Raw genomic sequence first — 22,406 nt, forward strand, 5'->3', positions numbered from 1 at the left:
AGCTCAATCTTTTGTCGTTATTTACTTTAGGTCTTCCATAATCCGAAACCACAACTGTCATATTTGTTTTTGTTGATAGTGTCAAAGCTGCCACAAAAAAGTGCCAGTTGGCTAGCGTCAAAGCTGCCAAAGATCGTGCGACTACACCTGTTTGCTGTGTGGAAGTACTTTTCTCTGTAAAATTAAGTCAGTCAATCAGACAGCAATTTGTAAATTATAAAATGTGGATGTTTGGTGAGGCGGTAGTAGGAGGTCTTTATTCAATACTACCAACTTGATTCACCACTAACAAAAGTACACTGAGTTTAGAAGAAGAGAAAGGTTACAGAGAGGGTTACAGAGTTAGACCAGCCCATTTCTGTAGCACAGAACACGTGTTTCCTGGAGCCGAGGTACCAGCTACCGTCTCCTCTCTACATCAGCTTTCACAGCTTCTCTGATATGTAATATTGGTTCATTTTTTTGACTCAAGAAATACACAAGTATAATATTTTTGATTCAGTGCTTTGACTGGTTCTCTTTGTCTACTTTAAGGACTTGTGTGAAAATCCACCAATGTTTTTGGTCATGTTTATGATGAAATGTAGAAAATTCTTTATGCAGCACTTTATACGACTATGCGGCTGCTATTTTTCTGTCCATCACCACATAAACTCTGTCAGTCGAAGTAGTTGTCTGAAATCATAGCAGAAATCAAATGTTATTTGTTTATGCATTAATGTGGTTTAATGCCAAGTTTGCCTGGTCTTATCGTACAATAAGATATCTATATATCAAATTAGGAAGCAAAGATTCTCTGGATAAATAAAAACACGAGTAAGTAGATCAGTGATTATGTTTTCATGCTAAGACAAATAACAGTCCCACTGTTAGTGTATAAAAAGTTCCACATAACCAACTAGGACCTCCGAATAACCTAAAAGATCCACCTCAATGTCCAACATTATTTGAATTCCATGTTTGTTTAAGTCTGCCTATCCGAGGAGGGAATCCTTTCAATTTAGTTAAGAGAAGCTGATAAGGCGTTTAATTCAAAGCACACTTAAAGAGGTCCGTAAACAAACAAAAAGTAGAAGACAGATAATCCATGAGCAATTAATTAGCTGCCACGTCTTCGCCACATCCGGACACTGGAGTCACTTTTAATAATTAAAGTAAATGGAAGAAGAGAGTGAATTAAATTTATTTTAGCTCAGGTGGTATTCACTTATCACTTCCTTTTCTCGCTTTACTTTCTTCTGCCCTGCTCCTTCCTTTTATACCCATCTATTCTTCTTTTTTCTCCATCCATTTCCTTTCCTTTCCACTGTTGTCGTTTCACGCCTTCCCCCATATTTTCTGCTTTCCAAGGGCAACATTTCAGCTGAGGAATGGCAGCTTGGCAAGTTGCCATTGTGTTTCACTTCATGATGCACACACGACACTGCGTCAATTTTAGCCAATTTCCCACAATGTTTATCTCAATCAATCCACAGCCAGAGACGTATTCTTCTAGTTGTCTTCACAGCGATGCAGATGTTGTTCCAGTCTATCACTGGGCATGTGGCTGATATTGGACAATTCCTTAAAATCCAGAATTGCACGCAACGTCAGTGTTTCTTCACAGCTATTGACAATTTTCAATACATTATTTTACCGTTATATCACCTTGATTACTTAAGTATATCGGTTTAATTTCTGTCTCTGTCTACTTGTTACAGAAAATAAGTGGTGTCTAGACCCACGGGTCGCTCCAGTAGTTGGAGACTGGTTCTGTTTTGCCAGCCAGTCGGGGTTCTGTGTCATTAGCCAAAGTCTAATGATATTCTCTACTTCCACAGCAGGGATGCTGGCAAACAGCACATAGAAATCATAGACATCTGGCCTTATCTACTTCCCCTTTGTTCCTCTTCCATTCCATTTGCCTTTTGATTTTCTGACACTGTACCCCTTCCCTTTCCCATCCTCTTCACATTACTGATAGGAAGCAGCTGGGGCACATCATTGACAATGATTTGCAGCCACGTATTCATTTTTTATACTAAATATATTAGGCCCGGCATCTGGAAGGTCAGCACGGTAATGGCCATTGTATATTTTATGAGCAGCAGGAAGCAAAGCTCTCTGAGTGAATCATGGATGAGGAGGTTTTCAGGTAGAGACAAGGGCGTTGCTTAAATCATCACGTATGCAACCCCAAAAAGGTCGGATGCTTCAAAATGATACTGAATGCCCTGGAGAGGATAGAGGGGCTGTAATCATTTGGAGTGGCTGCCATTGTCTACGAGCCAAATATATTTGTGGAGGTGACATTGGGCATTTACAGTGCATTTCCACAGCTGCTGTGTTGTGGGCTGGGAAAAAAAAAAAAAGTTCCAAAAGAACTTGAGGGTACTCACTGGTGAGTGACAGTCTGGCCACATTAACTCACAGACTACAGATGGTTTGAAAGCTGCTGAATTTAAAAAAGGGTGCTTTGTAGACTTTCTCCCTTCTCCTCTTGTGGGTAAATCTGAATAACATCCTAGTTTTCTGCTGTAAAGTTTAAGGTTTAATGATAAGGAGGACAGTCGTCCCCATTCAACCCCAAGGACACCAAAGGCACAGCATTCAGAAATGTTAAAAACATAATTTTTAAGAATCTGCATACTGGGAAGGGGGATCTCTCCCAGGAAGACCCTAATGATGGTAATAAATTAACATGCAGGAGAAAAATTTATAACTGAACCCCTGCTTATCCTTGATATTAGTTTTAATAACAGGAGAAAGAACAATGTATAAATCATTAAAATAAATTTAAATCTATTTGTTAGCTTTTACTTTCACAACAAATGAACAATGAATCTATTATCCATTAAAGAATGCAAATAAGCAAATAGAGTAAAAAAAAACAAAAAAAAAAAACTCATCTACACAGTAACTAAACTGTTCCACAAAGACGTACCACGAGAAATAGCCATTTATCTAAATGAGAACCTGGAAAGGCTGCAAATCTTTTAAGCTAACACACGTACTATAGGTTTGTTACCCAAATGTAATGTGTGCTGACAACAGGAGGGCGCAAACTAACCACGTTCTTGGCAAATTTTGGTTTCAGTGCCAAACTGTTATGTGGCAGCACATAACGTGACAGTGCAGACAACGTTTAAAGTAGCTGTACTGTGATGAAGATTACTTCAAATTGTGAGTGCTTACTGAGTGACAATTGAGTCTAAAAGCCTCCCCAGGTTACGCAAAACTGTTTAAAAGAAAATAAGGGTGCACAGGAACAGTGCAGGAAAGATGTGGCCACTCTTATCGCTCAAACATCAGTGGAGGGCTCTGGTGTGGCAGACCTAATGTCCAGTGGAAAATTATACGGCACGGTTATTGGTGACCTAATTTCCATGAAGGACAATGGTCTGCCTTTTCAATTAAGCAGAATTAAATGAAAAACATCGTCTGTCCCTCTTCTCTTGTGGCTTTACTGATCCCTCGGTGCTCTGGCGGTTGTGGAGGCCTCTTATTTGAATTGAAATTAAATTTTCCTATTAAATTGGATTTAGCCATCATCATCATCCAACATTAAAAAAAGCCTATATAAAGACATTTGCCAACACAAAAAGGATTTGTTAGTTTCATTCAGTTTCATTCATTCACATGCCTTTTCACCATTGCTTAATATGTGCATTTGTCTCTCGCTTATATGTAACATCTTCTGGCCTGTGTGACAAAGTATTTGCCTTCTTAGCTCTTGTTACAGGCAGCAGTTGGACAAAACGCATTCACGCTTGATTACCACCAGCCCAGTTCAATCAAATCATCACTTATATACATGGACCATTTCCAAAACACTAAATTGTCGCAAATTCAAGTTCTACAGATACACGGTGTGGGACATAGTCTATAAATTATAAAGACATCCCAGAAGTATCTGACCTTCCAAAATTCCTCCAAGAGCACAGCAACTACTCATCTAAGAAGTCACAAAAATGCAAGGAAAGCATCCAGACTGTAGGCCTCTCATCTCAGTGTTCTCGATTCCTCTGTGCACTAAAACGGCACCCATGGGAGTCTACGGCATGAGGTGAAAACGCACGATAATCCGGAAGAATATTTGCATTTCACCACAACCTTTTCATGCTGCAAAGAACATACAATGGGATTTCAGAAGTGGGAATGTAACATTCAGACACATGGTAAAAGAGACAGGGGATATATAATGAATGAATGAATATTTAAAAAAAAAAACAATGACCAGTGAAGTGCTTCATGTCAGATCCTCTGCTATGTAATCTGTATGTCGCCGCACTGCTGGGTGGAGATGAGTGTTGCTGATGAATAATTTCAAATCTAATTGAAGCCAACCATCTGACAATAGGTCAGCGCCATGCTCAGTGTTGTAACAATATAAATTGGCGAAATGATTTGGGCACAGATGGACAATGATAATGTGTCTATCTGGATATAATCTAAGCTTGGCATGGCTCTTACACACATTATAAATAACGGTGTCAGCGTGTCATCCTGCTACAAAGGCGATCAGCTTAAATGCCTAAACACCATGTGCACGGAGATCACGCCCTTATCAGGCGTAGACGAATACACGGTTCGGTACAATCCACGTCCAATGTCGCATTAAATGTAAAGATTGGGAGGGAAGCATAGTGAACGTAGCCTGATAATAGTTATAATAATAGTGCATAAAATAAAGAAACAAAAAAAAAAAAAGGTGGAAAAACTTCTAAAGACTTCCTGAGAGTTTTAGAAAGTGGAAATTCTGGTCAAATATTGTTTTTTTTTCTTGTTTTTAATGTGAGATAATGTGACTCAAAAGCTAAAAACTGTAGCTCAAAGCAAAACCAGGCGATTCCTGAAAGTGGGATTATCAGTGGCTAATGTGCAAGCCAGCAAACAAGATAAAAAAATACCTTACGACTGCATTGGATGTGCTTGGAGGTCTAGAAGTTTTGCAGCTTTGTCAAGGTTTCATTAACAACATCAATAGCCTCGGAAATTTTCCAACTACAAACATATCAAAAATGTATCGTGGTAACATAGTGGGAGGTAGGAATTTTCCGCGACATTAGTTTTAATAGGACCACGTACTGTATCTGGATGGATGTTAAATTCTTACCTGGACCTCCACTCCATATCCCATGTAGACGAAGATGATGTAGCTGCAGTCCACAGTGGAGTGAAAAGCAGACACGGACTGTGGTGGAGCCTCTATGTATCCTTCCGGCCCAGTCAGGTTCAGGTGGCAGGGAACTAAAGGAGCAACGACAGCAGCATGGAGTGATTCTGAGGAAGCGGTGAGGACATACTGGCGCACACATGGTATTTCATTTATATTCCGTATGCAGGGTAAAGTTGCTTTTATGTGGGTGGTTAATCCTAAATGAATCGGCACTGCACAGATCATAAAAGCAGACTCATAATCATATTGTAACATTGATATTCCTGTCATGTGAGGCAACTTCTTTGGTGTTGATCTGTGGGATATCATCTCGGTTATGGACTAACAACCTGCAGTATTTAGATAATAAGGTTTGATCATTTTATTTTTTTTAAGACTAAAGTCACCCTGTTTAGATACTTGCATGTGACTGTGCAACGGTGCAACCTAGACCCGTCCACACATGTGGCCCTGATGCAGGTCAGATATCCTTTGCTCACAAGCCAGAACAAAAATGAGAGAGAGAAACTGCAAAGGGCCAAATGTGTAACCAACAACCCGGAAACATACTCAATGTGTGATTGAGGAACTGCAGACGGATGAGTGTTTAAACGAGGGAGAAAAAGATGTGTAGTGTAAACCCTATACAATATATATATATATATAGAAATATATATATATATATGGTTGCTATATTGTCAGAGTAACCAAGCATGGTGCTGGGGGAAGGGAGAGACGCTGCAGACTGACACAGTCACATCTTAAGTATTCCTTGGAGACTCCCCTGTCTTATCTCCTTCCTACTGCTTTGTCTTTTTCCTGCTTCTGCCCAGTTTACCAGTGTACATGGATTTAACATAGTGTAAACTGTACTTAGAGTACAGAAATGACTTTGTTTTGTACCTCTTTGGCTGGTTTCTTAAGCTGCTCTACCCTGACGAAATGTTTCCTAGTGGCCTTCAGGGACTTTCTGCACCAGCACCTTCATCCCTCTCTGAGCCAAAAAGTAAACTTTTTCTCAAGTGCTACTTTATGAAGAGGAAGATCCTCTCTCTGTGCCCTCGGCACTTCACCTCAGGGAGTGTCCACTCCAGCATTATTACCGCACTACAGTGCTGTCATTCACCATGTGCCTGGATGTCTGTGTTATGCAGGGATATTTGGATACAGTACTATCTCTCCGCGAGCTGATTAATCAAGCTGCTTCCGCATTACACTTCTTGACCTGCAAACTCCAGAGGAAATTACCACTGTGCTATTTATTTTCCCCTTCCACGCTCTTCTTAAGCAGAAGTCTCAGGGTCGTTATGCTGCTGTCCCCGTTTGGACCTCTTGATTAAAGGTTAGTGATGCAGTGATGCTGTTGTAATTTATTTCGGCCCCATGGCTGTGTGATTGAGTAAATGCAAACGGGGAAGATATTAGCTGAGGTTGTGAGGTCAGCATGGATGCCATCAAGAGAGAAAAACACTCTGTGATAGAGGACGGATGTGGATGCACCTCTGCTTTGAATGATAAGTGATAAATATTCTGAAGATTTCATTTATGGAATATATCTGAGAGTAAATACTTCATTCGCCATGATCGTTGGGTTGTCTCAAAAGAATATGCATTTTTGATCTATCTACTTTATATAAATGTCAAATCTAAACTACTATATAATCTAAGAATTTGAAGTCTCTTATACACAGCTGCTGGATGGGTGGCGTGTCCAAGGGTGAATGAGAAACTAAATAAAGAAAGTTATTAGAGTATTAGAAAAAGGTATATTTCTAAAAGTATTCTTACCTGGACTCTGGATGGTTGTTACCATGGTTGTGGTGGTGGTGGTGGTGAGGGTGGTGGTTGTCTCCTCTTCATCACTGCCTGGCCTCCCTTCTTTCTCCCATACAGCCATGTGTGTGGAGGGGGTGAAAGCAGAATGCTGTTGATCTTTTAAAGCTGTGCTGATGACCGGAACGGGGGTGTTGAAGTGAGAAGTGGCTGCTAATGTGTGCATGGTAATGGTTGTTTGCCTGCTGGTGCTTTCAGTCCTCTCGTTTGAAACCCTTTTATCACCGTTATCTAGTGGATTCCCAAAAGGCGGGTTGGAGAAGCTGGGCATTGAGCTGGATCCTCCGCTATCTTCAAAGTAGTCCGGCTGACCATGAGGGCCGAACGGAGCCTGGTGTTGTGGGGGGTTCCGGTAGAGCGGGTGGTGGTTCGGGACATTGATAGGCGGGGCGGTGGTGACCACGGGGAGTCTCCTGTCTGTGTCCTGGGTGGAGGGGTACAGGTTTGCGCCGTTCTCCGAAGTTGCCCTTTGTGTGATCGATATATGATCTTCAGCGGCAGAGGCTAAAGAGAATGAAACAGAAATATAGATGCGTTTAGAGTGAGGTTGAGCAAATTGTGGGAGCAGATGTCATCAGGTGCTACCCATCCATTACTGGGTGTGACTATTGGTGGCCACATCACTTCCCATCTCCTCCTGGCTTCCAACTTCCCTCCTCAAGCCTACTCCGTATCCAACAAGCTGCTTCTTTCCTGCTCCTATCCTCCAAACTAGAGCTGACAACAATTGTCATGTTGATTTGGCTGTGTCAGCTGGCCTCTTATTGCTGTTCTCCTACTCTAGGGACAGACAGAGACACCTTATTCTCATGCCACCTACTGTATAATGTAATTGAGTTAGAGATGTTTTATGCCCAGGCACTATGTGTGCCAGTGTTCAATTTGGACCAAGGGGCTTGCAGTCCTCTCTGAGTCACGTGTGCCAATGTGTTGTTGTCAATCAAGGACTGTAAGCAAAAGGAAATACAGAAGAGCCTCAGTCCCCATAGGTCTCCAGGCAGGGCCCCAGGACACTCAGATAAAATGGGATCTGCCCAAGTGTAAGATCTGATGGGCAGATCCCATTTCATCTGAGTGCCCTGGTACCCGTGTTCCCCTGTGTTCCTCAGTAAATATTCAATAAAAATCTGAGCTTACCAGGATCAAAAGATATTTTTTTTTTATCTCAGTAGTAGAGAAACCATGCAAAGCTACCATGTGTATCTGCATCTGTTTCCATGCGACTTCACCACAACAGAAAAAGAAGTTTCACCGTGATGTAAAAAGTAGTGTGGCTATATATATATATATATATATACATAAACTGTTAGACCTCTTGGCTATATATATATATATATTTTGACTTTGCCGTTGCGATACGAAATCACAAAGGATTAGAATTACTGGATTTCGCTGCTGTGTATATACGACTATACATGGTATAAATGACTGGTTGCTGTACAACCTTCTTTCTTGACTTGAAGTAAGAGATCATTGAATTTCAGTTGTCAGCTGAACATTGTTCAGATGCTTTGCCACAGATTTGTGTCAGATCTGAGATATAAGTTTCATTTTGCAGAGCTGCTGTGATTTTGACAGCAGAAAGTATGACTTCATAGCCAGGGAATAAATCTAAAATTCAGTCAGCCTCTTTATCTTTCCCTGTTCACTGCTATGCTTCACTGTACTTCTCTCTGACATCAAGGGAGAGAAGAACCTGTCTCATGCTTCTGGAGAGAAACAGCAACATTCAATCACACAGCTCTGCACTTCCTAAAGCAAGTCATTCCTTCTCTCAAAGCTGGATTTTAGCCATACTTTCTTTCAACACTCACAGCGTTTACTTGAGGCAGTGCCTGAGTGCTGTGAGTCGACTGGCCGCTGACTCACAGCAGACATGAAAACTGCCATTATAAAAAGCCAAACCATAAAACCCAAACAATTTTCACAAATTGCACAAATCAGTGGCTTCTCCCCCCTCTCCCCTCGTGGTATGACTTAATATTCATTCCTAAGGAGATCTGATGAGCCGCTATAATTCTCCGCTTGTGATGATCAGTGCTCCCCTCCCAAGTGCACCTGTGAGATCTAATCTGAAGCCCCTTCAGGAGGCCATCATCCGCTGAGGGAAGTCTTATGTTTCCTTAACAATGCTTCATTTCCACCATAATAGCTCCCACTCTCTGCCGGCTAATAGCTATCTGCTTCAAACAATCAGGCTTTATTGTAGCTGTGCCACTTCCCGCCCAGCACCTCACTTGTCGAACAGACATAGCTCTTTGCACACAGTCGAGCACACTGGCAGGCGAATCTACAAGAAAAATAAGGAATGAGTCTGAATCTCAAAATGACTGACTAGAGATCTGTCTTGTCCTTGCTGTACTGTTATAATTATGAATAATTTGATCATCTCCGGTTCTGGGACTTCAGATGTAGCATCAGGCTCTTTAACATTAACTACACTGATAATTGCATCACCAGTGTTTATTTTTTTAAAAAAGCATTTCTAGGATATAAACGAGATTGTTGGCACATGTTAACACTAAGCATGTCATTTAAATGAAGTGAAAAGAGAGAGTTTCACGGCAGATAATGCGTTATTTAGAGGCTACATTTCGGTGCCCCAGTCACTCCCACTATATGGATATACGCAGATCTAAATATCTCCTGAAGGACTACAAATTACACAAACATTATATGGGTGAGTAAACGATTGTATTTTATGTCAGAAATAAGGTTCAGGTTGTAAAAAACAGTAGTTCCCCTTTAAGCATAGCAGCCATAGAGCGTAAAGCACCGAGCTTTGGAGGTCTCTGGCACACAGAGTTATTCCAATCAGATCAGAGAATAACATTTTTATTTTGTTTAGCAGAATGATTGAAATGACTTAAAATTCCAAATGAGTAATTATAGTCATTACAGTTACAGTCTTATTGCAAAAAGCAAGCTTTTAAACAACATATTATATTCAGCTTTACACTTTTTTAAAGCTTTAAGTTTAATTTAGTCTTTCAGTGTTATTTTAAACATAGTCTGACCTCAGCCAATCATGACCACTCATCACAGTTCCTTCCTCCAAAGCTCATTTTGTTTCATATCAAGAAGTCAGTATGGTAAAATAATGCCATCCAAGATTAACACTTTTTTGTCATTTTTTGTTTGTTTGTTTTTGGATAGCTTTGCCTCTTCTTTTGGATTACCTTTTGCAGATTGTCCCTTTTGTTGGACCTATGTTACTGGACTTCCTGCTCATCACATCAGTGCCTTTCATTATGTTTTTAGTAAGTTTCGTTACTTTGTTTCCTGTCCCTGCCTCCTCCTCTGTCTTTCTTTTGTCTCTGTAAAATGTGGGACAAAGCTCTGACCAAAGTCAAGGCTTTGCACCACTCGCTTTAACACACAGTGAAGGTTATGATTTCCTGTGTTGTGATTTCCGTCACAGATTTGTGTTAGTTTCGGTTCACCGGTGAGATGGGCTGTGAGTTGGACGTCTTAAAGGTCCGACCACCCACAGCAAAATTACATTCATGGGGCCTTAGAGGTGGCAAAAATCCATCCATCCAGTGATGGCATCCAAAATGCCAAAGACGTGCTTGGTTGGCCAAAAATATTTGCCAAATAATTCAATCAAAGACGAACATAAACAGAATATTGAAACCACAGCCCATGTCAAATGGTCTTCCCCACAAAGCAAACAGCCTGTGTGATTCCTTTCATTTGCTTTTTCTTCACCCCACTGTCAGGTTTCTAGTATTTATTTGTGATGTAGCAAGAGGACGAATTTGAAAAAGGGCAAAGCACCTTAAGGTACGCTTTGATGTCCTTCCCGTGAGCAGTCAAAGAGCCACAACAGATTTCAAGCCCCCCTTTGGATAAACCGTGATTCCGATACAAATCCCTATCTTTAAAGTTCAGTGGACTTTACAGTAGGACAGGAAGTCAGGCTCCAGCATCTGCCTTCAAAGCCTGATCGCTGAATTAATTTTAAACTCTCGATAGATCCACAGTCATTCGTCTACACTACGGTATATTAAAGACCTTTCTGACTTAATAAGGATCCTTACCTACTGCAGATGAATGTGTTTTTTGTGCTGTGAAGAGCAAAAAGGAGCCTGGATGGCCTCCTTACATATATATATAAATACTGAAGTCACAGACACTAATGTACTGGGGATGGGTGTTTTTTTCTCTCCCTGGAATATTTGTCCAAAGAACAAAACAGAGCACTCCAGTATGTATAGCGAGGAGCATCTGAACTTAAATCAGACATGAAAAAAGAAGAAAAAAATCCTCCTGTGCCTTTTAATAGGGTTTCTTTGATCGGCTAGATTGACTGACCACTTAATGTGAGTGCAGCAGAAAAGAGGATTTGAAAGCACTGAAAGGATTCCAGCAGGCCACAGTCATGTGTTTTTGACACACTGTAACTATGGTTGTGAAAGGGTCAAGAGGGAGTAGGAGTTGCAGCTTTGTGCTTTGAAAGACCAAACGAACTGGAGAATAATGTTGAAAAATCAGGTTGAAGAGAATAGTAATAATATAATAATATTCAACTAACCACAATCTGGGGTTAAATTTGAATTCTTGAGTTGGCAGAGCAAGGGTCCTACAGTGTAAGGGTTAGGGCCATAGACCGTAATGCAGACTAGTAGAAAGGAGAATAGTTCTGTATTACAATAGAACTACTGGGATCAGTCTTAACATTATAACCACCTTCCTAATACTGTGTAGGTCTCCCTTGCGTCTCCAAACCAGGCCCATGTCCATTAGAAAATGGACATGTTCTGTGTCCTGTGGTGTCTGGCAACAGGATGTTGTTAGTGGGGGCCTTTGGGTCCTATGGGTTGAGGGGAGGGGCCTCTGTGGATCAGGCTTGTTCCAGTGCATCCCACAGATACTTGATCAGTTTGGGATCTAGTGAATTTGGAGGCCAGGTCAACACCTTGTGCTGTTCTTCATGTTTTTTTTAGTTGTTCCTAAACTGTTTTTGTGCGTGTGTCTGTATCAGGATGCATCCTTCTGGGGATCACTGCTGCCATCAAAGAGTCTAAGTAACATCCACATGAATGCCAAGTCCAAAGGTTTCCCAGCAGAACATTGTATTGTCACAAGATGGTTGTGGCTGATTGGTGTACGATATACTGCAGTGTAAATACAGCATGTAATAGTTCATTACTACAGCTCAAACTGTCAAGCAACATTAAGTCAGGGATCCTTCACAACAAACAGACTAATGTAACTTCATTATTAAACTGGTTTTCCTGCAACACTCCAGTCGGTGTGGCATCTAACACTCAGACACTCACCTCCTCAAAGACAGGGCACAGAAAGTCTACCGTTGCTTGTGAATAAGAGATGAGAAAACTGACTTTAAATTAAACTCACTGAGAATAAAATCTGTTTTTGACTGGGCGCCAGTCATAAAAAAGGGAGTTAATTTTGCTGTGTTAGACGCAAACACATTATTTTCATTGCCCTGTTTATGTACTACATACACACAGCATTTGCAGCATGTTTTGGGTTTTTATACGAAGCAGAATTGATTGCATGGCTGCCATCTCACTCTGTGAATACAAACTAGACTCTTAATCTAGTGTTGCCTGTAGCAAAATGTTACCCACTTTAAAATTTCCTTCTTCGTATTGATCCTAAACCCTGCGGCCAGAGGACACTCATTCATGCAATCTTAATAATGGCAGGTATAGGCCTCCGCCATTATGTCCAAACATAGGCCTCCCAGTCTCCCCTTGAGCCCAGTGAGAAAATGAGAATCAGCAAAAAACATTAACAGGGGGTCAAAGTGGTGGTTTAGAGAACCGTAACATCTGCACCATTCATGAAAAAATATATTCTGTTGATTGAACACGATGTGTTCTTTGAGCTTGCTTGAATTAATTAAAAACATCATGGGCAGACCTGGATGGTGCTGTTGTTTTAAATGTGGAATAGCTAAAAAATTTTTTTGTTTTTGTTTTTTTTAAACTTAAGTATTTATTTGAAAAAAAAAAACAACAACAACTGTGTTTGATCAAAGTAAGCATATTTACTCAGGTACTAGACTTCATATCAAATACAGTATGAGACAGAGACAAGTGAGGAAAATACATGGGATACATTACTGACAGCATTGAAGCAGTACCTACTTACTTGCACCGATCAGGCATAACATTATGACAACTGACAGGCAAAGTAATACAATGTTCTGTTGTAAACTTTTGGACCTGGCATTTGTGTGGATATTACTTAGACATGTACCACCCACCTAGACCAGACCAGGCACCCCCCCCCATAGCAATGACACTCCTTGATGGCAGCAGCCATCCCCAGCAGGATGCAACCTACACAATATTAGGAAGGTGGTCATAATGTTATACCTGATTAGTGTACAGCATTACTTTAAATTTTAATGGAGTAAACTGAGTAATATGATTCTTATTTTTTTACATAATATTATTACACCTCCTACGACACCTTCAGTTTTATTCTGCACTAACCACAATGAAGCACTTTTTCTTTTTTTTTTTTTAAATATCTCCACAAATGAACAAACAGCAACAACTGCAATGTGCCTTCCAGGTAGTATTGCATGGACATAATGAATCATGATAGAGATGAACCTGCCAGTTAACCCCGTCATTAGGATACACTATACAAATGAGTAACCAGTAAAGATGCAGCAGCGTCTGTGGGTCTCAATGCCTTGCAGGTCTTATTCTCACGAAAGCAGTTAAACAGTCTCCTTTCCACTCTGACACCTCTGGAAAAGGTCACTCTCCCATCTCCATAATGGCGGAGGACAAAGACGAGGCAGACGAGTGGATCAATAGGCAGCTCCAGCCCGTATCAGCGCAGATGCATTGATTGGCATCTCAGAGAGAAGACAAGCGATGCCCTGGGTTATTCTTCTCATGAATGGTAAGACTGCTCTGTGTGTGTTTACTTGAATTTTCTCTTTCAAATTAGTCTCGTGCTTTTGGCAGGCTCTGTAGTGGTTCCAGCATATCAGGAATTTTTTAAAAACAATGAAAAAAAACACCCATGGAAACTGAATTAAAAAAACCTTTCCAGAGCCAACGTCTGCACTTCCGGCACAAGCCATGCAAAGCAAAGCCCTCACTGAAGAAATCAAGGTATTCTGAATGAAATGTGCAGACTCGCGGCATGACGGGAAAAAAAATTTAACATCCTGCCAGCAGCCAATTTGAGCCTGAGCGTATCTTTATCACCAACTCTGTTCAAATCCGCATTCTTGGAATGCGTCTCTGTCCCGCCGCCATACTTTACGTCTACGCTAGTTTAGTCACAAACATTCACCCTTGAGCTACAGATTAGCAACGTCTCTTTGTGATGCTGCACAAAGCCAGAGCAATTAAAGGCTCTTCTCTTGCTTAACAAGCTCTAATCCAGACATGCTTTTATTGCATTTGATTTTGCTCGCTGCTTCTGCCAAAAAACGCTGAGAGACAGGGACCCTGCTCTTGCTCTAAGTGTGGCAATAATCAGTCAGGATTCAGACTCAGCTCAGATTCTGGTGGCTGTCACTTTCCCAGCCACGGATGGCAAACAAATTAATGTTAAAAAAAAACGGGAAAAAAAAAATAAAAACACGACCCTAGAGAGAAGCGGGGATCCACCAATCAAACAACAGCAAATGGAAATTGTTTGGCAGCCTTACGCCTCAGCAGTGCCAGGAATTGTGATTTAGAGGGAAAGTACTTGCTGAGACAACACAAAGCAATGCCTTCAACGCCGGATATGTCTGACCTGGCATAAATTTATTCAGACCTGCGAAAATGATTGAATGCTAACTGGAAACAGATTGATAACTGGATGTTGCAGCGGGCATACAGGTGTATGCCGTTACGGGAAACTAAAACAGAAGTAGCCGGCCTGTGTGCGCGCGCACAGATAACATGCAGGGAGGATTTCTATTCAGCGAACCTGTACGGGCACTGTTCTGTTAGAAGTTACATGTTTGTTTAACGCCTCCGCAAAACCACACATTTGCATCTCTATAGAACATGTCTCCATATGGAAAATAACATGATTTTGTGTATTGTGGAAATTCTAAATCATATGGAAATTGGAAAAAATGCGCACTGTGCATAAAGGTTTTGTTGTTCTCTAGGAAGGTGACATTTAATTAATTTCCAACATACTGTACTGAACTTGGACGTCGGTTTAATATTTTTGACTCCAGTATTTCCCAAGATTTCTTTGAAAGATTTAATAAGAAGCTGTTCCTGAAAAGAACAATGAAAAGATTATAAGTCCATTGTGACCAGTCTCCCAACATTTGGAACTAAAGACACATTTTAATCAGTATCAAATATGCAAAGAGGTTTAATGCCAGCCTCTGCATGTGTGACACTACTATAAATTATACTAGCATTTGTAATAGTTCCACTTAGATCTACGACTTACTTCCACTTTGAAAGGATAACAGAAACTACAGAACTATACAAGCAAGATTGTTTTGATAAATCAGGGCAATAATGTAATAAATCATGAGATCTGGGACATCTGTGAAAATGATATAACCGGACATCGTGAGAAGCCTCCTCAAAGCCAGTTATGATGTGACTAAATATTTTGTAGGTAGACTTGGTCATAGTACTGATTTTTTAAAACCCCCACCCCATAGCAATGACACTCCTTGATAGCAGCAGCCATCCCCAGCAGGATACAGCATGACACAGACACACACACAAACATGGTTTGGGGAACAACTCAAAACACATGAAGAACATCACAAGATGTTGACCTGGCCTCCAAATTCACTAGATCCCAAACTGATCAGGTATCTGTGGGATGATCCACAGAGGCCCCTCCCCTCAACCCATAGGACCCAAAGGCTCCCCACTGACAACATCCTGTTGCCAGACACCACAGACGTGATTGGTGTACTAATCAGTGTGGCTATTGTGTCTCAAAAATCAAAATCAAACTATATAAATGATCTGTACACGAAACAGTGTAAATATGTGTTTTTAACGGTGACCGTAAGAGCGCAACAGCCATCTAAAACTACAGGGGCAAATGCAGCATTTGTCTTGTGGGTCTCATTTTCCCCAGCAAGGGATGTTCAGGTTTGGTGACAGCAAACCAGTTTTTTGATGATGATTTTGAGAGCACAAACAAATGGCGAATGAATTCCAGGTGGGCTAAAATGGCAGGTGTGTTTTCTTCAACACTGCACCTGTAATAGCACACAGCTGCTTCTTGGCTTGCTGTGCATTTAAACATCACCACTGACAGAGCCATTTATCCTAACTGTACGCTGTCAGCCTCAGTCAAACTTCTGATCCGGAGTCTGACGTAAATTCGACCTCATTCAGGCTTCACAGTATCGGCTACCAGTCTGTCAGCTCCACTGCACTGTGCTGCCACTGTTCAGCCGCTACAGTCCATCTGTCACATGGTATCTATCCACCTACTGTCTCCATCAGTCCTGAGGTCCAGCAGCAGATGTTCCCCGCTGACATATTGCTACAAAAAAACAGCGTGGAGCCTCACTGGAGACTATTTGACTTCATCAAGGGCTTGAGGGGGTGGCGGGATGAAGAGAAAGAGTGAAAGGCTGCAAAAGAAAACCACTGGGGATGGAAAAGGCAGACACAAATAGACAGCGAGATGGAGGACGAGACAAGAAAGTGACAAATATGAAGGGATGGGAAAAATTAGGAAGCCAAGTCATTACTTAGGCTGTGTCAGGAAGCCCCCAGCTAAGTAATCAGTGGCAGAATCCTCTCAATGAGGAGGAGGCGGTGGTCGTACAGAAATGAGACGCTGACAAGCTGCAATCCAATTAGATCAAGAAATATGAGGGGCGGTGCGCGGAGATGTGGGACCTATCAAAGGCTGGCAGCTTTGGGGAAGATCAAGCACTTCACTGGCCTGGCTGCTCACTGCCAGCAAATGTGATGGATCACCTGACACACAAATACTGTACAGCAGACACACACATATATATACACACACACACACACACACACACACACACACAGTAAACTCATCACCACCCGTACAAGATACATTTTCATTAATATAATCATGAATATTGGTGTAACGTTGCTGGTGATAGCCATCATCTTTGGGAATGATTGGATGGAGATTTATTCAGACATCAGGCCTACAAGGACAAGTCTGTAAATACAGACTGAGATGTATTTTATTTAAAAGACTAAGGTGTCATACACTATTCAAGGTCACTTGGTAAAACCCAGGGTTATTTATACATATATATATATATATACATATATATATATACTTTCTTTTTATTTGACTGCATCAACACCAAAAATTTAAACCCTCCGGCACTAGCGACCACAAAGCAGCAATTCTGCAGTGTCCAGTAGCTCCAATTTAACTGTCACAATACTTTAGAGCACTCCTCAAAACACTGAACTTCAAGGTTGTTTGAATGTCAGTCTGAATCAGCACAGTCTTTGTTGTCGTGCCATTGCCGTCCTCCTCCTCCTCGTTGATGCAACTTTCCAGCCTCCATCGTAAAATGATTTAAAAATGCAAAAGCAAAGAAGTAGTCTTATGAAAAAAAAAGTGGAAAGGTTGGGAAGGAGTGGAAACACAGGATCTGGAAGCACAAGGACAGTGTACTCCTCCTAAAAGAAGAAGAGAGAAACCCCACCAAGCTATTCCAAAGAGAAAGAGAACAGAATTCCATTTGGAATTCAATATAGTAATCCCCCTTTCTTCGTTCTCAACCCCCACCGTCAGTCCAACCTCCGGTCCATAGCTGCCGTCATTAATTCTGTAGAATGGAGTGAAGATGAGAAAGGCAGCGAGTCACAATCTTCACAGCCATATATATGGAGCCCGAGCCCCCTTTCATCTCTCCCAGACAAAAACACAAAGATACTATCTGCTATGCCTGAAACCCATTTCTCTGTACCATTAGGAGCTGAAATGGGGTCCTTCAGAGGACCCGTGGCACTGGAATCATCAAAGCCCGTATGTTACCAAGTGATTCACCTACATGAGTGTTTTCGACTCGCGGTCTGGCTGAAAACCAAGGGACGGGAACTGGATGCAAAGATTAGCAAATTGGTTTTGAACCAGCGAATGAGATTGGCGTGTTGACCGTCCAGTGACACGGAGTTTTATTTCCCCGCAATTTTGAAAAATCAATAAAGCATTTAAAGCCATCTCTTAAACAGCAGCAGGACAGTGAATACGCCGAACAGTGAAATACTGTTTAGCCAGCAATCAAACTCGTATGATAGTATTTACGTATTGGCTTTTAAGGCATTATTGAACAATATAAATCCAAAACACTACCTTGGAACCTGCTATAAAACAACCGCGCTTTTAACACGCTAATGGACTAAGTATGATAAATGTCGTAGTATTTCTTATGAGCACTCTCAAAGTTGTGAGAGGTGACATGCTAGAAAAAAAAAAAAGAAAAGTACTTTCCTCGTTAGACACAGCGATTCAACAACTTCAATTCATGTGTCCCTCCAGACACCAGAAGAAAAATGCTAATTACAAAGTAAGAAGCTATTGCTGCAGTGGTGATGCTTTTTTTTTCACTCTGCTTGTATTTGGGAGTTTTAAGGGGTTCAGTAGTGTTTACATGAGTAAGGCTTGTAGTTACATAGCAACACAAAATTCTCTTTCTAGTAACTTAATAATACATTTATTCCAAATCACATTGTTTTGTCATGAAGTTCAAATCCGAATTATCTACAACTAATACAAAGACCATCTGAATGCCTTTTGATTCAGGTCCATCTTTCCATCACGCCTCAGTGGCTGAGATAAAGTTGGGTTTTCTCACTTCTCATTTCACCACTACAGTTGTGCACAGCACTGCATGTATGATTAGCTATGACTGGGCCTGTTTGCCATCTTACAGACAGAGCTAATTAACGTTCTTGCTGAGCTAGGGAACTTTGTACGCTTGGTACCAAAAATTAGACGGGCCACGAGGTAGAAAGATCCAAAATGTTTGGCAGGGACCAACTGAGAAAGTGATTCATCAATAAATGGAAACTCCAAATAGAAAGATTTAAAAAGTTAAAAACAAACGATTTTTGCGTGTATTAGGGGTTGTACCGACTGGTCGACTTTACTGCTGTGCCATGACGCTTTAAGCGGTTTGAGATAATAGCATTTTGACAAATGTATTTAAACTAACTGGAAGCTTATGCTGTCTTCCTTTCATTCTGAGTCAGTCAGTGTCATTGCTCAGCTTGATCCTCCCGCAAGTTACTGATTTTGATGAGCTCCCCTTTTTTCAGTCATGAGATCTATTTTCACACTCAAATGTAACAAGTTTCAGTTTCAGTATGTACGGCCTTGAAGGTTGTAACGCGTTTGCACTTTATTAATTATTTACTACATGTGTACATGGGTTTGAACAACAAAAGCAGTGAGAAATCATTGTGCACAATAATACGATCCTCCGTGTGAGCGTAAGAAACATACACACAAAACGAATCACTCAAAACATAAGCTTTAAATCAATACGTGGCAGGTTTAGAAGCAAAAACGTTGTTCCCTGGGAGAGGAGTGAACGGAGGATAACAGTAGCTCTTGCAGCCTTGAAGCCAGCTCTATTTCCACTGCTGGGAATGCTGCTGATGCTGCGCTGTGTTCCACATGGCTGCCCGCCTTCACCAAACTGACAGCCACAAAAATGAGTGTTTACTACTCTCCGGCGAAGCAAGATAAGCTCACAGATGGGCCTCTCCACTCCAACAGGTCGAGAGGAGAACCATCTCAAAGTGACAGAGGGCAGGATGAAGGAGATGAACGGGTGGGGGTAGGGGGTGGGGGATGTTAGGGGGCAGACAGGGAGGTTTAGAAAGCAAATGGCAACATCCGAGCGAGTTCAATGTGGTACGAGTGCTTCCGACTAAGACGTGGTTATCGTATAAGAGCACACGCTGTACCCTGAGCTCAACATTATCTGCCGTGTAGAGCTGCGATTTCAGGTTGTGCAATGCGCCACGACTGTCACACACGTCACGCAGCATGAATTAGGATTAAAGCTACTGGACCTGGCAACAAGCACTCATGCTTGTGACAGAACTGTATCTCTTTAAATGTCCAGTGAATTGATCGTAAAATGACTTCCTTAGTTATATTTAAAAATAATGGGTAAAAAAGGAAATAATTGTGTGTCTCCGTGGGTTCTCTCTGGGTAGCTTCCACTGTCCAAAGACATGCTGATTAGGTTAATTGGTGATTCTAAATTGGCTGTAGGTGTGCGTGTGAGTGTGAATGGTTGTCTATCTCTCTGTGTTAGCTCTGTGATAGACTGGTGACCTGTCCAGGTTGTACCCCGCCTCTCGTCCAGTGACAGCTGGGATAGGCTCCAGCAGTTGTTGAGTTGTCGTTGAGACCTGAAACATTTTTGCAGAACATTTTGATTTCACAGTGAATTTGATTGTTTGGATCTAACATACCGTCACATTATTTTATGTAGAAAAAGATTGTTTGACGTTTGTGCCAAATATGAATGTTTTTTACAACCTGGACCTTATTTCTGGCGTAAAATACAATCATTTACTCACCCATATAACTTTGGTGTCATTTGGAGTCGTTCAGACGAAACATAGCCTCTAAATAACGCATCATCTGCCGCAAAACTCGTTAATTTCACCAATATTTTGTTATGATATGCTAGTGCTATTCCCCATGTTCCCCTTTAAGCGCGGTTTATACCTCTACAGGACATAGACACTGTACCCTATGCACGTAGCCAATGCCAGTGTGAGCCATTCATACTTGTACGCTCGTCAGCTTGGTTCGCTCTGTAAAAACACCACCCAGACACTAGTTAGCGATGTGTCTTTTTTGCCAGTCGAGTTCATTTTAATTTTTGTTCCTACTTTCAACAATGGCGACCGAAGCGTTCGCTGAAACTTTGCTGAAGACAGATGGTTGTTTCTCCGAACGTTTGTATCTCCGAACCTCCTCAGTTAACCTTTCCTCAGTGTGTTTCAGCTTTTTTGATCCAAAACAATCCATTCAAAAAATTGCGGAGATGGAGAAGCAGCCGGAAATACTAAAGCGGAAACACGCTACTAGCAAGCGGAACAATCACAGCTCGGGCGGTCTACGTCGCCATTTCTGGGGAGGTTACGAGCTATTTAAATCATTGAGTAGGGACTTTGTAACTTTTGTAATTTTTGTTTAAAATGCATTTTTCAGTTTGACCAATGACAAATGCCCCTTTCTTGTGAGCCCTCTCAAGTGATTCACAAAGCAATAAACTCCACAGCAATAGTCATTTTGTGCGACACCATTCCATAAATAAGATATTAGTACGCTACATTAATTTAAAAATGTGTTATTTAAAAATAGATGGGCAGGAGGGGAACTTCTTGTGACCAGCTTTAACCTGAAGCCGTCAAAACGCAGAGAGGATGGGGGTGCCGAGGGAGCTACACTCAGATGTGCTTGTAGCTGTTTGAGGAATCAGGCGGCCTGACAAGTGTGAAATTTGAGTGAAGCCAGTGGAGTGGAACAGAAAGGACTGTCAACATCCAGTGAGTCAGAGAGCGGAGGGAGCCCAGATGAAACACTGGCGCTGCAGAGACCTTTGAACTTGAGAGGGAAAAGGACACTGGTGGCTACAAGGGCACTCAGTGGGAAAAAAAGCCGTACTCTGATGTCTTACATGGCTGCAGTATGGTTTCACCAGCCAGAATGGAGGCGATCCTTGATTTCCCAAGTGCAATTTTTAATCACCGAAGTGTGAGAGAAGGGTAGCTGTAGGGATTAATCTCAGAGAAAAACAAACAAACAAGCTGGTATATGTTTAGGGGGGAATTTAACCATCATCTCTAACAGTAAAGCAATTAGAAGTCTGCTTAGAAGCTGAATGAAAAGCGGAAGTATCTTCCTATGGTGTTATTAAAATTCCCTCTCGCTAGGCAATCTTTATATCAGTGCGGTGACCAGAATAATTCAAATATTTGAATTAGGTGCAAAGAGTGGGCAGCAAGTGGAAATTGCTTTTGATTTATCAGGAGTAGAGAAAGTGAGAGAACAAGGCTTTATTTGCCTTTTGTCTCAGAGAAACCCTTCAGCAGCGCAATCAAGTGTGTGGCTGCCAGTCTCAATATGTCAGATGAAAACCCGAGGAGCGCTACCTGACGATTTCCCCAAGACATGGGAGATAACCGACGGCAGACGACTGATGATTCAATCGTAGATGGGCATGCAATCTTGCCCCCTCGAGTGCCTCATCTCTCTGCAACAGGCAGCTACACCGAGTGGCGATAACAACAAAAAAGAGGGAGCTCGGAAGTCCTGTTGTGGTCTGTGTGGATACATTTCTGCTGGTTTAATCAGACAGTGCGGAAGCATAACGCAGGGAAAGGAAAGGGAAGATAGAGAAAACAGTGGATGCTGGTGTGACAGCTGCACCACCACTGACAACTTGCAGAAATCTAGCGGAAAAGGACAACATCTGTTGCGGTGA

The 22,406-nt window shown here is 41.6% G+C and overlaps 1 protein-coding gene across 1 annotated transcript in view; it reads right to left on the minus strand.

Annotated features, from left to right (window-relative positions):
* Positions 1-5,499, minus strand: part of LOC311497907 (seizure protein 6 homolog) — an 82,071-nt gene extending 76,572 nt beyond the window's left edge. The window contains exon 1 of the mRNA XM_084558285.1: positions 5,096-5,499. Within this exon, the coding sequence (XP_084414411.1) occupies positions 5,096-5,467 (372 nt within the window). The 5' untranslated portion in view covers positions 5,468-5,499. The remainder of the gene's footprint in view (positions 1-5,095) is intronic.
* Between the last annotated feature and the right edge of the window lie 16,907 nt (positions 5,500-22,406).

This window comes from Chelon labrosus (genome assembly GCF_963514085.1).
Source record: "Chelon labrosus genome assembly, chromosome: 13".
NCBI lineage: Eukaryota > Metazoa > Chordata > Actinopteri > Mugiliformes > Mugilidae > Chelon > Chelon labrosus.